At 34.7% G+C, this 13800-nt stretch overlaps 2 protein-coding genes across 5 annotated transcripts in view; one reads left to right on the forward strand and one right to left on the reverse strand.

Annotated features, from left to right (window-relative positions):
• LOC117792076 (glutamine-dependent NAD(+) synthetase) overlaps positions 1 to 13800 on the forward strand; it is a 146228-nt gene that overhangs the window by 21351 nt on the left and 111077 nt on the right. The window lies entirely within an intron of this gene.
• The window catches only part of LOC117792043 (cytosolic carboxypeptidase Nna1), a 30804-nt gene that overhangs the window by 6589 nt on the left and 10415 nt on the right, over positions 1 to 13800 (reverse strand). Inside the window, exons 2-4 of one of the 3 annotated variants that reach the window (XM_034632002.1) lie at positions 1447 to 1628; positions 1111 to 1263; positions 130 to 958 (exon numbers count right to left, since the gene is read on the reverse strand). In XM_034632002.1, coding sequence (XP_034487893.1) covers positions 130 to 958; positions 1111 to 1263; positions 1447 to 1628 — 1164 coding nt within the window. The remainder of the gene's footprint in view (positions 1 to 129; positions 959 to 1110; positions 1264 to 1446; positions 1629 to 13800) is intronic. The other 2 variants (XM_034632008.1, XM_034632015.1) reach the window with 2 other exon arrangements.

Consider the following 13800-nt stretch of genomic DNA (forward strand, 5'->3'; position numbering starts at 1 on the left):
GTACGTGTACTTATCAAAAAAAGTGGGTATGGCTCATGTTTGATTTTGGCTGTTGCCTAGTGTAATCGTGAGTGTAAAAGTAACCACAGTTTGTGTGTAATACACTTTCTTTGATAAATCGACGCTTACATGCTAGTCTGCAAACGTTTTCTTCTCCCACTAGTGTATCCGTATCTGAAACGTAGCTTGAACTTGTTTTTATCTTATCAGCGCCACCGACCAGACGATTGAAAGAGTTTTTACCGCCGCCCTTAATTAGCTCGACATCCTTGACATTGTCACTACTATCCCTGTCATCGCTGCCATTTTTATCCACATCCGAGTTACCGATCACATGGACCACGCTCTTGCGACTTGGTGGAGCATCAGATAATTGGCGGGAGCTGCTTTGGAAAGCCACCTCCAAACGCGTAATATTTGTTTTGGGGAGCTTAAAGGGTGTGACCGCAAATTTATTGTGTACCTTGCTTGAAGTGGAATTGCTATCAATTGTGGACTGCTGGTCATAATCGATGAGCTTATCGATAACCGCCTTGGATACTTTCTTTCCAAACTGACTGAGTACGTAGTAAGGCGAGGCGGGTTTGTACTCATTACTTGTGTTGTTCCAAATATCGTCGATTTCTATGGCATCTTTGCTGTTTATATTTCTGCAACCTTTAATAGAACTTATACCAGATACGGCAGTCTTCTTGGTTTCGATAAGATTTTGGATAGTTGTGCTCTCATGCGTTTCGTTGCTTTCACCACTCGTATCGTAGTCATCGTCATCCTGCGAGTTGCTGGTCGAGCGATCGTCTACGCTACTTAATATTTTAGACACGCTGTTAATCTGACCATTTTCATCATGTTGCGTCATTCTATGAATGACTGGTGTAAAGTCGTTTCTTGAATCTGAAGAATCATCTGAATCGTCGCTAGACTTATCCTCTGCTTTGGGTTTGGCATAAGAGTTTTCCTATTTGGTTGTTTAAATTCATTTTAATTAGGATCACGTCCCAGCAACTAATGTTTACCCAGATCCTACATCTGATAGGTGACCCACCCAATATTAGGTAGTGCGGTGGTGCATGCATGCACTATACAGGTAAATAAAGGTATAATACTCACGTAATTGACTGCACTTATGGGACAGTAGTTAAACACAATAATGCCATTTTCCTCGCCTACTGGACGCGGCTTCAGCTCATTACCCGTCAAAACATTAAGTGGTTCTGCATGGGGCGGCACGTAGGGAATGTGTATAATGCGCTCCTCAATAACCTGAGAACCAATAATATTTAAAAAATAAAGTATTTTTTCTTAAGATTTAAACATATCAAATTAAAGCAAATAAAATATTTGAATATATCAGCGTGTATGCATAGAAACAGAGGGACGGACAAGGAGGATATAGTGAATACCAACATGATCATTTTATCGTACTGAGAAGCTTCTATCACTCACCTGACATTCTATCGGCCATCTGGGGGCCTGCTGTGAGCAATCATTGTCCTTGTCCTTCGGCAGTGCGAAAAGATCACGCGGTTCCTTCAATCGTGCAATAGGTCTTAATGTTTTTTCATCTGTGTTAAGTACTAGCTGATTAGTCTTCAGACCCTTCGAAAGAAAATTTCCTAGGAAGCCAGCTTAAATAAGAAAAATATAATATTAAAAAATATTATCTAAAAAGTGCCGAAAAATAAATAATTGCAAAATACGCTTAACGTTTTTTTTTTTTTCTTTAAATAATAAAATATTTAAATGAAACTAATATCAAAAAATAAAACCTCTACACGAGGTAATAATCTGGTGACGAAAGCATATTCCAGCCCCAAAATTTCTGAATTCAATTTTGTGACAAACAAAATAAAGTTTAATATAAAAGTTTTAAATAAAATTATAGATTAAAAAAACAAAAAATTGGCATTCTGCACTGTGCGAAAAAAAGGTGAGCTACCACGAACATATAAATTACTTTTTGCGCAGTGCCAAATATCAATTTTCGGGTTTTTTTTTATGAATTTATATTTTTATTTAAAATTTTTATATTAAACTTTATTTTGTTCGTCGCAAAATTGGATATCAGAAACTTTGGGCCTGGAATATGCTTTCCTCACTAGACTTTTAAACCTTGTGTAGAGTTTTTTTTGGTGTGATATCAGAAATTTTTGCAATTTCTTTTGCTTTTGACATTGTAATTTTTCTTGGTAAAAGTCTTAGTCAGGTCCAACTCCAAGTCAAAAATAATAAATCCCCAAACAGAGACCGATTTATCATGAATTTAACCAAAACAATTTAATTGGGGACTCAACTAGTTTTTCTTTTTTAATCTTTGAAGTTTACATACAAAATTGCCTATTTTTGTCGTTGCTTTGTGCAACTTGTCACTTTTCAGCTCGTTTGCCAACACTATTTTGGTCCCACGCCCACAAGTAGCTTTTTAAACATTTCTATTAACTTTATTCTAGAGGTGTTAGGGAGTGTAAATAGATTATTGTAGACAAAAAATTACCCTGCGGCGCAATATATGTAATATGACGTCATACAAATCTTATAAATGTATCTCCAGTGCTCTTCAAACTTTTCTTGGAATTGGAGCTTGGCCAAATATCCAAAATTATTATCTTTTTTCATCATATTATTTTTCGATTGAGGTTTTTCCAAACAAAACTCACAAATCCATTATGTACTTAGTGAACTGGCCATAAAATGGACAAGTCAAACAAAACTAGTGTTGGTAAACGGTCCATAGTAGGGACAAATTGCACAAAGCAACAACAAAAATAGGCAATTTTGTATGGAAACTTCAAACATTTAAAACAAACAAAAAACAAGTTGTGTCCCCAAACCAATTTTTTTCGGCTAAATTCATGATATATTGCCCTCTATTTGGGAGGTTTTTTTTATTTGGAGTTGGCCCAGGCTAATAGACTTTTACCTTTTTCTTTAATTATAAAGAGAAAAAAATTTAATATGCGTTGCACAAAGACACAACTAGTTTAATTCATTTAAACTTGATTAAGTCCGCATTGTTAGAAAACAACAAAGAAAACAGTCTGACAACACTAGGTATTTCTGCAACGCAAAAGCTGTCAGCTACACTGTCAAGCTCTGTCTGCTACGCCTGCTTTATTGTTGCTATTCTCTTTCAAATAAGATTAAAATGTATATATTTAGTTAACAGGCTATATCTTCTGAATCCCTTAGCCAAAATTTTACGTACTACAACATATTGAAAATAAATAAAAATGTAAGCGCCGTTTTGTCATAAATCGCCAAAATGTAAGCTAAAAAACCATAATTCACCTGTAAAATTTTACCTGAGTACTTTAGAAAATTGGCATTCTGCACTGTGCGCAAAAAGGGTGAGCTTCCACAAACAAATAAATTACTTTTTGCGCAGTGCTGAATGCCTTCAATTGTACCTTTCCAACAATATTTAGAACATAACTGTAGCTTTTATAGTTTGGAAATTGTTGGCGGAAATTGTTGGAGGGATCTAGCGTTTTCTCGCTAAACTAGCAATTTTCTCAAAAAGTCGTACAACAAACATTTCTTGATTTTCAAAGAGAATTAAATCCCCATCATTACATCTAAATTTTTTTTAGCGCTATGATACAAACACACAAACTGACTTTTCATTTCATTTTAAGAACGCCACAAAAAATTTCAAATATATTTATCTTTGAACCAGTAATCGCATTTTTGGTGAACTAGGTACCAATCGACGCGTATTTTTAATAAAAAATACAAAATTTTACCAAAAGGCCCCAACAGCCTTAATTAATTTTAATTTTGCCCCTCCCACTTACACACCTTATCTCATGACGCAGGTGAGGTAGAAAAAGGTATGGCATTTTGTAACTAAACCTTTCGATCGGTATATAACTCGATCTGATCTGATATTGCTAGTCACCTTTTGCACCCATCGTGCTGCTTTCTTCTCTAGCGCGAACTGCCGTCCGCAGTGATAGTTTTAAAACTGTTCAGGTTTTAATTTTAGCGGGAAATAGCGGTTCCCCGTTTTAGTATGCCATTTTGTAAGCTAGGTCTAAACCTTTCGATCGGTACATAACTCGATCTGATCGGTCAGTCATAGCAAATTTTCCATATTATCTGTTTATATTGCTAGTCGCCTTGCTCACCCTTCGTGCTGCTTTCGTCACTAGCGCGAACTGCCGTCCGCAGTGGATATGACAGCACTTATCTTCCTTGCGTAGTCCGTATCTTATGTGTAAAATTGAGTTTAATGTTTGAACAGCCATTCTATTTCAAAGTTTAGTTTAGTTTCAGCAGTGATAAAAAGCTTAACGCAAGTGATGCCAGTGCCGAAAATTTTTTTTTTCCTGTTGCATCTACGTAGTTGGACTATTTTTTAAACTGGACCACTTAATAAAGTGGAAGTGTGAGTATTGGAACAGAATCTCTTCAATAATGGTTAGTTCCGCCTTGCTTTGAAAATAGCTATAATTCCCGCTAGCCACTATTTTACAATTTATTCCGCATTTGCCAATTGCAACCCGATAGATCTAGCGGGGAAATAGCTAAATTGGGCGCACTGCTCAAATGACAAAGAACATCTTTTCTTTCTATGGTAGTTTTTCATTTACTTTTTTCAAGTTTAAATTTCTTTTTAAGGCTTTTTTGTTGGTCACACGGCTACAAGTAGCTTTTTAAACATCTCTATTTACTTCATTCTAGAGGTATTAGGGAGTGTAAATAAAGAACCGTAGACAAAAATTAAAAAAAAAAAAAAAAAATCGCAAACTTTTTAAAAAAAAATGTTTTCCTGCGGCGCAATATATTCACGTTTGCACACACACTTCTTGATTATACAAATCTTAAAAATGCTTCTCCAGGGCTCTTCAAACTTTTCTTGGAATTGGAGCTTGCCCAAATATTCAAAATTATTATCTTTTTTCATTGTTTTATTTTTCTATTGAGATTTTTCCAAATAAAACTCACAAATTCATAATGTACTTTGTAAACAGGCCATTAAATGGACGAGGCAAACAAAACTAGTGTTGGTAAACGGTCAATTGTAGTGACAAATTGAACAAAGCAACTACAAAAATTGGCAATTTTGAGTGGAAACTTTAAAGACTAAAAAAAAAACTAGTTGAGTCCCCAAATTTGTTTAGCTAAATTCATGATTAATCGTTCTCAATTTGGGGTTTTTTTTATTTTTGATTTGGAGTTGGCCCAAACTAATAGACTTTTACCGATTTTTGCAACGCAAAATGAGATATGACCCCACTGTGCGCCGCTACATAGAGCAGTTATCGTCAACAGTACAAAGCATCCTTTGTGGAGGGCTCACCCAACAGTAACGTCTATAAAAAACTCCTCAGGCTGCTGGGCCCATAGCGACAATGACCGAGCCAATATGTTTGCTGCTCACTTACGTAATGTATTTCAACCAAATTCCGCAAAAAATTTGAGCTATCATCTTGTACAACTCATACTCCAGAACCATCTGAGTTTCGTCCGAACGAAATTAGAATACCACCGTGCTTGCCAAAGCTAATTGAAAAATGATTCCTGACGCGCAAAATTTTTCATCTCAGAGCTCACAATGCAATCCAAACACATCAATTTGGTTTCCTAGAAAAACATGAAGCTATCAAGCAAGTCAACCGGATAAAATCAGAGCTACGAGACGAACAAAATCCAGTGAGTTGTCAATGTTTTCATGGAAGTCGATTTAATTAACTCGATAGATCGTCGAGTTGAATTACTCGATAATCGCTGTGACAGTCGAGCTGTCGATATTTCGATGTATTTTAACATCTTTAATAAAATGTATGTAATTTTTTCGTCGAATCTAACCTTTTGCTTATGAAATTGGTTCGGTTCAGGTTTGGGTTCACAGAGTATATAATATTAAAGTTTCGGTTCATGATCCGGTTCGGATTGCTTAAAAACCCGAACCGGTTCTGCGAGGTTCGGTTCAGAACCGGTTTGCAGCCTTGGAACATTATATACATTATTATATTAAAAATGAGATAGCACAACAAAAGGCAAACCACAACACCAAGCTATCCTTGCTAACGAACCCACCTCCAACTCAACGACTTTCCAGCCCAGCCAATAAACCTTTGGGGCCCTGTAGTTCATATTAACATAAGTCAACATGACTGTTAGTTAGTTAAACAAAACAAGGGGGCTCCGCCCCCTGCTCGATTCGCTCGCGGTGTGGTGCGGCTACAGTCGCACGCTCGACAGTAGGATACCCTGAGCCCATGTACTCTTTTATAAAAGTTGATTGTTGCCCATTTTCAATGGGCTCAGGGTATCAAAAATTACACACGCGAAACTATGAACAACTTTTGGTTTTCTTAAATCACTGTGCTTATCACTGCAGACTACGTTGTTAATGCCTCACTGAACTAATACATTACTCGGTATTATATTAAACTTATTTAAAATGAATTAGAAATTGATAAATTGGTAAATCGCAAGTCGTAATCGTAATCGATTGCAATCGATGAAGTGTGTGTCAAGAGTAGCCACAAACTACAACTTCGCTCAGCCTGCATTCTGGCAGCACCCATTTTCCTCTCTCACTCTCTCCCTCTTACGCAACAAATTCGAGCCTGCCAAAGGCTGCTGCAGTGCTCGCGAAATTTGAAATAAAAGACAATGTGTAATTTTATGAGATTCTTAAAGCGGAAAATGCTAAGCTTTTTTTGCAACGATAATAAGCAGATACTTATTATATATATGCGTAAGGAATCGGAAATATTAATAATTAAAATTATTATTTTGCAGCTTTCATGCAATTTCAAGCATGGATAAGTATCAGCTTTTGCTGATTTATGCCATGCAAAAATACATATTTATATATTAACACAATTATATTTTAATCAAATTGTATATATGTATATACATAAATTATAGATAAACATTTTCATTACATGATATCGATAATATTTTTGCTTATGGCTTTATTCTTATTTGGTTCCCAAAAAAAAATGGGTACTAATTCGTACTGTTTTTGTGCGCGCCTTGCATACAAACGTATACATGCTGTCTTGCTCGCACGTTTAATTTGCCATGCAAATGTAATTATTGAATTAAATGTAAATTCCGAAATAACTTCTTTATTTATGGGTCAATCGCTTTGAAATTTTCAGGGTCGTTTAATACGCATACTTCTCAACTGATTGTTCAGTTAGGGAGTGCTATGTCAAAAATTGCGCCTGTAAATCGTTTAGTGCAAATTGTGGGCTAAGGGGGCGTGGCATCAAAAATTGGAAACAAAGTTGACCTGCGTATGGTATTCACAAACCTGCATTCCAAAGTTGAAGTCTCTAGCACTTATAGTATCTGAGATCGACTCGTTCAAATAGACGGACAGACAGACGGACTGGGCTAGATCGACTCGGCTGTTGATCCTGATCAAGAATATATATACTTTATGGGGTCTGCCAATACTCCTTCTGCCTGTTACATATATTCTTCCAAACACATTATACCCTTTTTTGCTCATTTTCAATGGGGTCAGGGTATAAAAAAATACTAAAGAATAATTTGAACCCGGTTGTTCCTATTGTCAGCATGTATAATATAGTAAAATCAACAATCTGTAACTTTGGTTAAAATATCTCTAAAATTCAAGTTTTTTACACTTAGGAATTTACTCAATGTGTGATCTTCCACACCGAATATTACCCCTTGCAATTCGAATTTGGCAAAACACCGTCTTATTGCACGATACAATTGTTTCATCAATGTTGTGTGAATTTCAGATTCCTAGGTCTTATGGTGGGCAAGGAATTTTCAATCGTGAGCACTACAACAACATCTACAACAAACACAACTTTTGAAGTAATAAATTAAAGCAAAATGAACACATTTATGATTCTGTGCGTCGCGACAAAATATCTGTGTGGTTGTTGTTGGTTTTAACAAACCAAAAAAATTATACACTAAAAGAAGTTCTAATTAATTTTATTTGCGAGTTGAACGCTTATTATGTGGTAAAAATCAAAAGGCATCAAAACGCATCAAAACCAACTTTACTTTTTCACACAGTGTACAAGACGCTGCTGAAGTCATAAATCATAGCAAAATGAACACTTTTATGACCGTACGCGTCGCAGCCGAAACTCGAAACTGTGTTTGTTGTTTAGTTTTATTTGCGGGTCATAAATGATTTGCGCGCAGCGTCAAAAATTGTTGTTGTATTGTCAAAAGTCGCGAGCAAGCCAATTTACCGGTTCGAGTTTTGTGAGTAGCGCGAGCAAGGGCTTTCCCACCGCTTTTTTAAACCGAAAGCGATACATCGAAGTTTTTCACATAACATTAAATAAATTTAAAACAAAATTTCTGTTTAATATGTTGTAATTGCGTTTTTTGGTATATGAAACATTAGTTTTGGTTGAGAAGTTTGGAAGATATTACCTGTTAACTGAATATAGACATTTTTCTATCGGTCGAAAATCACGTTTCTTGATTTTTGAGATATCTCAACCAATCTGTTAGATAATGCATTTAAGTCAGTCTTATAGATCCTGACCAAAATTGGTTCAAATCGGTTCACTATATCATATACATAAAGCTGACATAGTTCGGTGGAAAACCACGTTTTAGTACGAAAAACTTTTTTGTTTTTTGATATATCTCAACCTATCTGACAAATAATGCATTTAAGTTGTCCTTATTTGGTTCAATCCGGTCAACTATATTATATAGCTTCCATAAGAACGATCGGTCAAAAATCACGTTTTAGTATAAAAAACATTTTGGTTTTTTAAATATATTAACCACTCCTAACGATAATCTGACAGAATGTCAAAAAGTGGGTCTTATGCATTCAGACCAAACTAAAAAACTAAACACCAAAGAATAACTTACACCCCCTATCATGCCACACCTACTTCTATATCATGTTATATATATGTATATAAATGTATTTTATATTTAAAACCGATATGTATTCTTGTTTAAAAGTTACAGATTATTACCACCTACTTATCCGGACTAAGCCACAGTGCTTTGGCTGAAAATCGGAATCATTTTCACTTGGCAAATTAAAATCACTAAAATCACTCAACTCAATGCATTCTTAAATATTCTAGACTTTTATGTCAAGAAATCGTACAAATACCCACAAAATAAACATAATTTTCTTAATTAATTTTTAAAAACTAAAAATTTATAGCGGTACAACTATAGAATCGGCTATAGCAATCTTGAGTAGTGATGAGAAATGTATGCGCACCTTTAAAAACTACTAAAAACAAATAGCTGGACCTAAAAAATTTAAGGAAAAAAAAACTTTACAATAAAAAAATTTTTATAGTTGTTTTTGTCATCTGGGGCCCCTAATGTATAAAAAAAGTGGATATGGTTCTCCTGATATTTGCCAAATTTTATTTTTATCATTTTATTTTTCCATTTTACGCCATAGAGATAGTCTATGCTCAGGAGAAAATAATTTGAAACGTTCAAAGGCTTTACTATGGCAGGATTGGCTGAAGCTGATGGGAAAAAGCTCTAGCTATTGAACTGGGTGAGATATCGGTCTGAAATTTAAAAATATATATTTGGAACATTTCAGAGAAAATTCCAACCACAAAATAAAAGTAGGCGTGTCATGACAAAGGGCGTAAATTATAGTTAAAAAGGACTTATTGATCTAAGCAACTGCTTTATAGTTTTTTAAACATAAAAACAAAAATAAAAAATTTAAGTTTTTTTTTTAAATTTGTTATTGCATTTTATATGCCACGCCTTCTTTTATTTTGTGGTCCAAATTTTCGTTAAAGTGTTAATAATATATATTTCAAATTTTAAACCGATACCTCCTCACCGGGCTCAAAAGTTACAGATTTTTGCCACCTTATTCCTGAAATACGCCATAGTGCAACGGCTAAGCTGGTAGATGGCAGCTCGGCGGGGGTGAATCTATGCTTTTCTTATCCAATTCCTCAGATTCCATATCACTTTCAAAGAAAGTTTGAATTTTTGGCCTGTATCGCAGGCTCTGTTTCGATTTATAATGACATTGTCAAATAACAATAAAAACATTAAAACACCTACGCCAACATGTATATATTTAAATCAAAATATTGCAATTGGGGAACATTTTTTTCACCTTAACCACTAAGACCGTCCACAGACGGTATAACATATTACCAAAAAAATTCCCGACTCAATTGTACTGCTGTAAAGTACTTTTTATACCCTGAGCCCATTGAAAATGGGCAAATAAATGGGCGTGGCACACCCCCCAAAGTATATGTATTCTTGATCAGGATCAACAGCCGAGTTGATTGAGCCATGTCCGCCTGTCTATCCGTCTGTTTGAACGCGTCGATCTCAGAAACAATAAAAGCTATAGACTTCAAACTTGGAATGTAGGTTCCTGGATACTATAGGCAGATCAAGTTTGTTTTTATTTTTGGTTCGGACCACTATATCATAAAGCTGCCATAGGAACGATAGACCGATATTGAAGTTTTCGTACGAAAAAACTTCTTGTTTTTTTTTGGATATCTCAACCAATCTGACACAATATACATTAATGTTGGTTTTGTACATTCTGTCCAGATTTGGTTCATATCGGTTTCATATATTATATAGCTGCATATTTATACAGCTGCCATTGGAACAATTGGTCGAAAATCAATATTTATAAAAGAGTACCTGTGCTCAGGGTATCCTACTGTCGAGCGTGCTCGACTTTAGCCGCACTTCACCGCGAGCGAAGCTAGCCGGGGGTAGGCGAGCGAAGCGAGCAATGGGTGGAGCCCCCTTTTTTTTTATTGTACACAGTCACAAAAATTCCAAGTACTTTTTGCACATTCTTTTACAAAGTTGAGACGCAAAATGCCGTGGTTCTCAAAATACTTTACTGATCGCATTCAAGCTTGCATATTTGACGGCTAGAGCGCAAGAACGTTTAGATTCAGATATAATTAGATTTTAGTGATGACTGTCTGTAGGTGGTCTTAGGTGATAAAGGATTAACAGAAGAAATGTATATTAACATAAAATTAATTAACTAACATTCATATAACATGTATAAGATAAATTATACTATATTAATGTAACATTCATGTAACATGTATAACTAATATTATATTATGTTATTATAAAATTAACATAACATGTGTACCAGAGAACTGCAACGGGTAAGAGATGTTCGATCAGACTCGAACATTGACTCGTACTCGTTGTGATTTTTTCACTTTGTTCAAGCGATCGGAGCGGATCGTTCCAACTGAGCGTTTGATTCGAACGGTCAGCTCGAATCAAATCGTCCGCGACCATGCTGATCGTTTGTGAGCGTTCGTTTCGATCCAATCACGCTCGAGTAGCAATGATCGAAATGATTTTTGAGCGTTTGTGAGCGTTCGTTTCGATCGAGTCACGAGTCATGATCGAACTTGCTGACTGATTTGATTTGATTCATACCCGTTTTGTTCAAACGATCGGATCAATCATCGAGTCATACTCGAGTTGACCCGTTCAGAAAATGTGCGAGGCAGAACGCGCACGTGGCAGCGTTTGCGATTGCAATGATATGTATTTATGCGCGTAAATATGTATATACATAAATGCAATAGTATTTATGCTTAAGACGTTTATTGTAAAATTAATCACGGGCTGCGTATACATACGTACATACATATGCATATATGTACATACATACATGCAATTACATATGCCCATAATAAAATAATACTATTTTAATTTTTTTTAAGACTGGAAAAACTATCAAGCTTTAAATTATTTAAAATAAATTATACTTTAATAATATTAATTAATTTATTTTTTTCATTTTACTTTTAATTTAAAATTTAAATTTTTAACAGACATTTTTCATCATTTTATTTTATATTTTATAAACTATTCTAAGTTGACATTAAATAAATAAAAAAATATTTAAAACTAAATAAATAATAAATAAATTATAAATAATAGTTTTAATAAAATGTGGGTACATAATTGCGTTCATATAAATATGCATTTACATAAATATAATATAATTACATAAATATAAATGTGTGTACATGTATGCGCACGTTTACTCAGAAGAAGAAGCAGCGACCGAGTCTCTGAGTTGATTTGATCGAACTTGTCGCTGTGGTGCTCAATCATACTCCAACGTACCCGTTGCAGTTCTCTGATGTGTACCTGCTGTTACCCCCACCCCTCCAGACTGTGCGTACCACGGCGTGCAAAGCGAAACTTATTTGCTTAATATATTCGTTGTTTATTAACAAATCGCATACATCATAAAAATGTTAATCTATGGTGGGAGTGGCCAACTTTTAAAATAAACTTGATATAGGTCAACATTCTAGGAGTAATGTCACCAAATTTGGTTGCTCTAACTCTTGCAGTCTCGAATATAAAGCTGATCAAAGAGACGACGATTGTTTTGAATAAAATTTTGGGAAATAAGCTAAACACTTTTTTTGGGTTAAAAACTTTTTTGTTTCTTAAGGGATCGCAGCCAAACACACAAGTTGTGTATTTAGTATAGTGCTTACTAAAATTTGTGTATAAAATAAAATAGCCAACTAACTTACCCAAACATCCGCAAATCAACGTAAAGGAAAGAATTCTCAGAGCTGCTAATGCTTTGTGGTTGGAGCTATATTATTATCAAGAACTATGGTGAATTGAACAACTTTGTCAAAAGAAAAAATGTATTAACATAACATTTTTTTCTATATCCAATCATCTATTAAAAACATTTCACCAAATTTTTGGCTTAACAGAAAATTTCTAGCTGCAACAATGATTATGGAAACACACAGCCTTTAACTCTTTAAAATTTAAAATTTTTTTAAAATATAAAAATTCACGTACATATGTACATATGTACTTAAAACTTAAAAATGATTTAATGATTTTTTAAAGAAAATTGAACACAAAGATTTACACAGCGAGCCCTCTTTTATATAGGTACATATTGAAAGTTTATTGCAAAAAAGCTATAACAACACTTAATTTTGCAAAATATTTTTAGCGACAAGAACAAAATGATGCATTAATAAAATATGTGAAAGCTTTCTCATTGTGTAAATAATTTTGCCCACCTCGGTATATTGCTGTCTTTGGTTGTTGCTTGTTAGACGTTTTGTTGTGGACTAAACCAAAAAACAGTGCATATATGAAAATGTCAAATCTCTTATATACGGCAGCGTCAATGCCCATACGTGAATTTTCCTGCTTGCCACTTGGCGTCCCAGGCCCAGAAAACGAAACTAATGGAAAATCTGCCCATAATGTCTGGAGTTTTGTGCGAGTCGAGTTCCCTACTATAGGATACCCATTACTTATTTCAATATCTATAATAGTACTTTAAAGAAATTACTTGAACTGAAAACATTCGCCATAACTGCCGTTCTACTTGTCCGATCTTATTGCGATGTGGGATAATAGATAATAATAAGAGATAACGTTAATTACCACAATAAATGTATTATTTTAAAAACTGTGGGCTGGATTGTTTTTCGCGATTTGTGGGACGGAAGAGGGCGTAAATTTGGAACAAACTTGATGTGCTTGGGGCTTATAGAAATCTGTGTGTCAAATTTGGTTACTCTATCTCTTATAGTCTCTGAGATACTGTTGTTTATTCAGACGAACGAACGGTTTATCGCGATTTGCGGGGGCGGAACGGGGGGTGACAAGCTAGTTTTTGGCTGTTGCATAGTGTAATTTAAGATTACAGCCCATGGACTGCAAAACAATGTTGTTATATATTTTATGAAATAGAACTCGACGGGAAAAATATATTAGTAGTTGTTAAATTAATTTGTGATGGTCATATAATATCTATAAATATAATAATCT

Source organism: Drosophila innubila, chromosome X, assembly GCF_004354385.1.
Source record: "Drosophila innubila isolate TH190305 chromosome X, UK_Dinn_1.0, whole genome shotgun sequence".
In the NCBI taxonomy this organism is placed as follows: Eukaryota; Metazoa; Arthropoda; class Insecta; order Diptera; family Drosophilidae; genus Drosophila; species Drosophila innubila.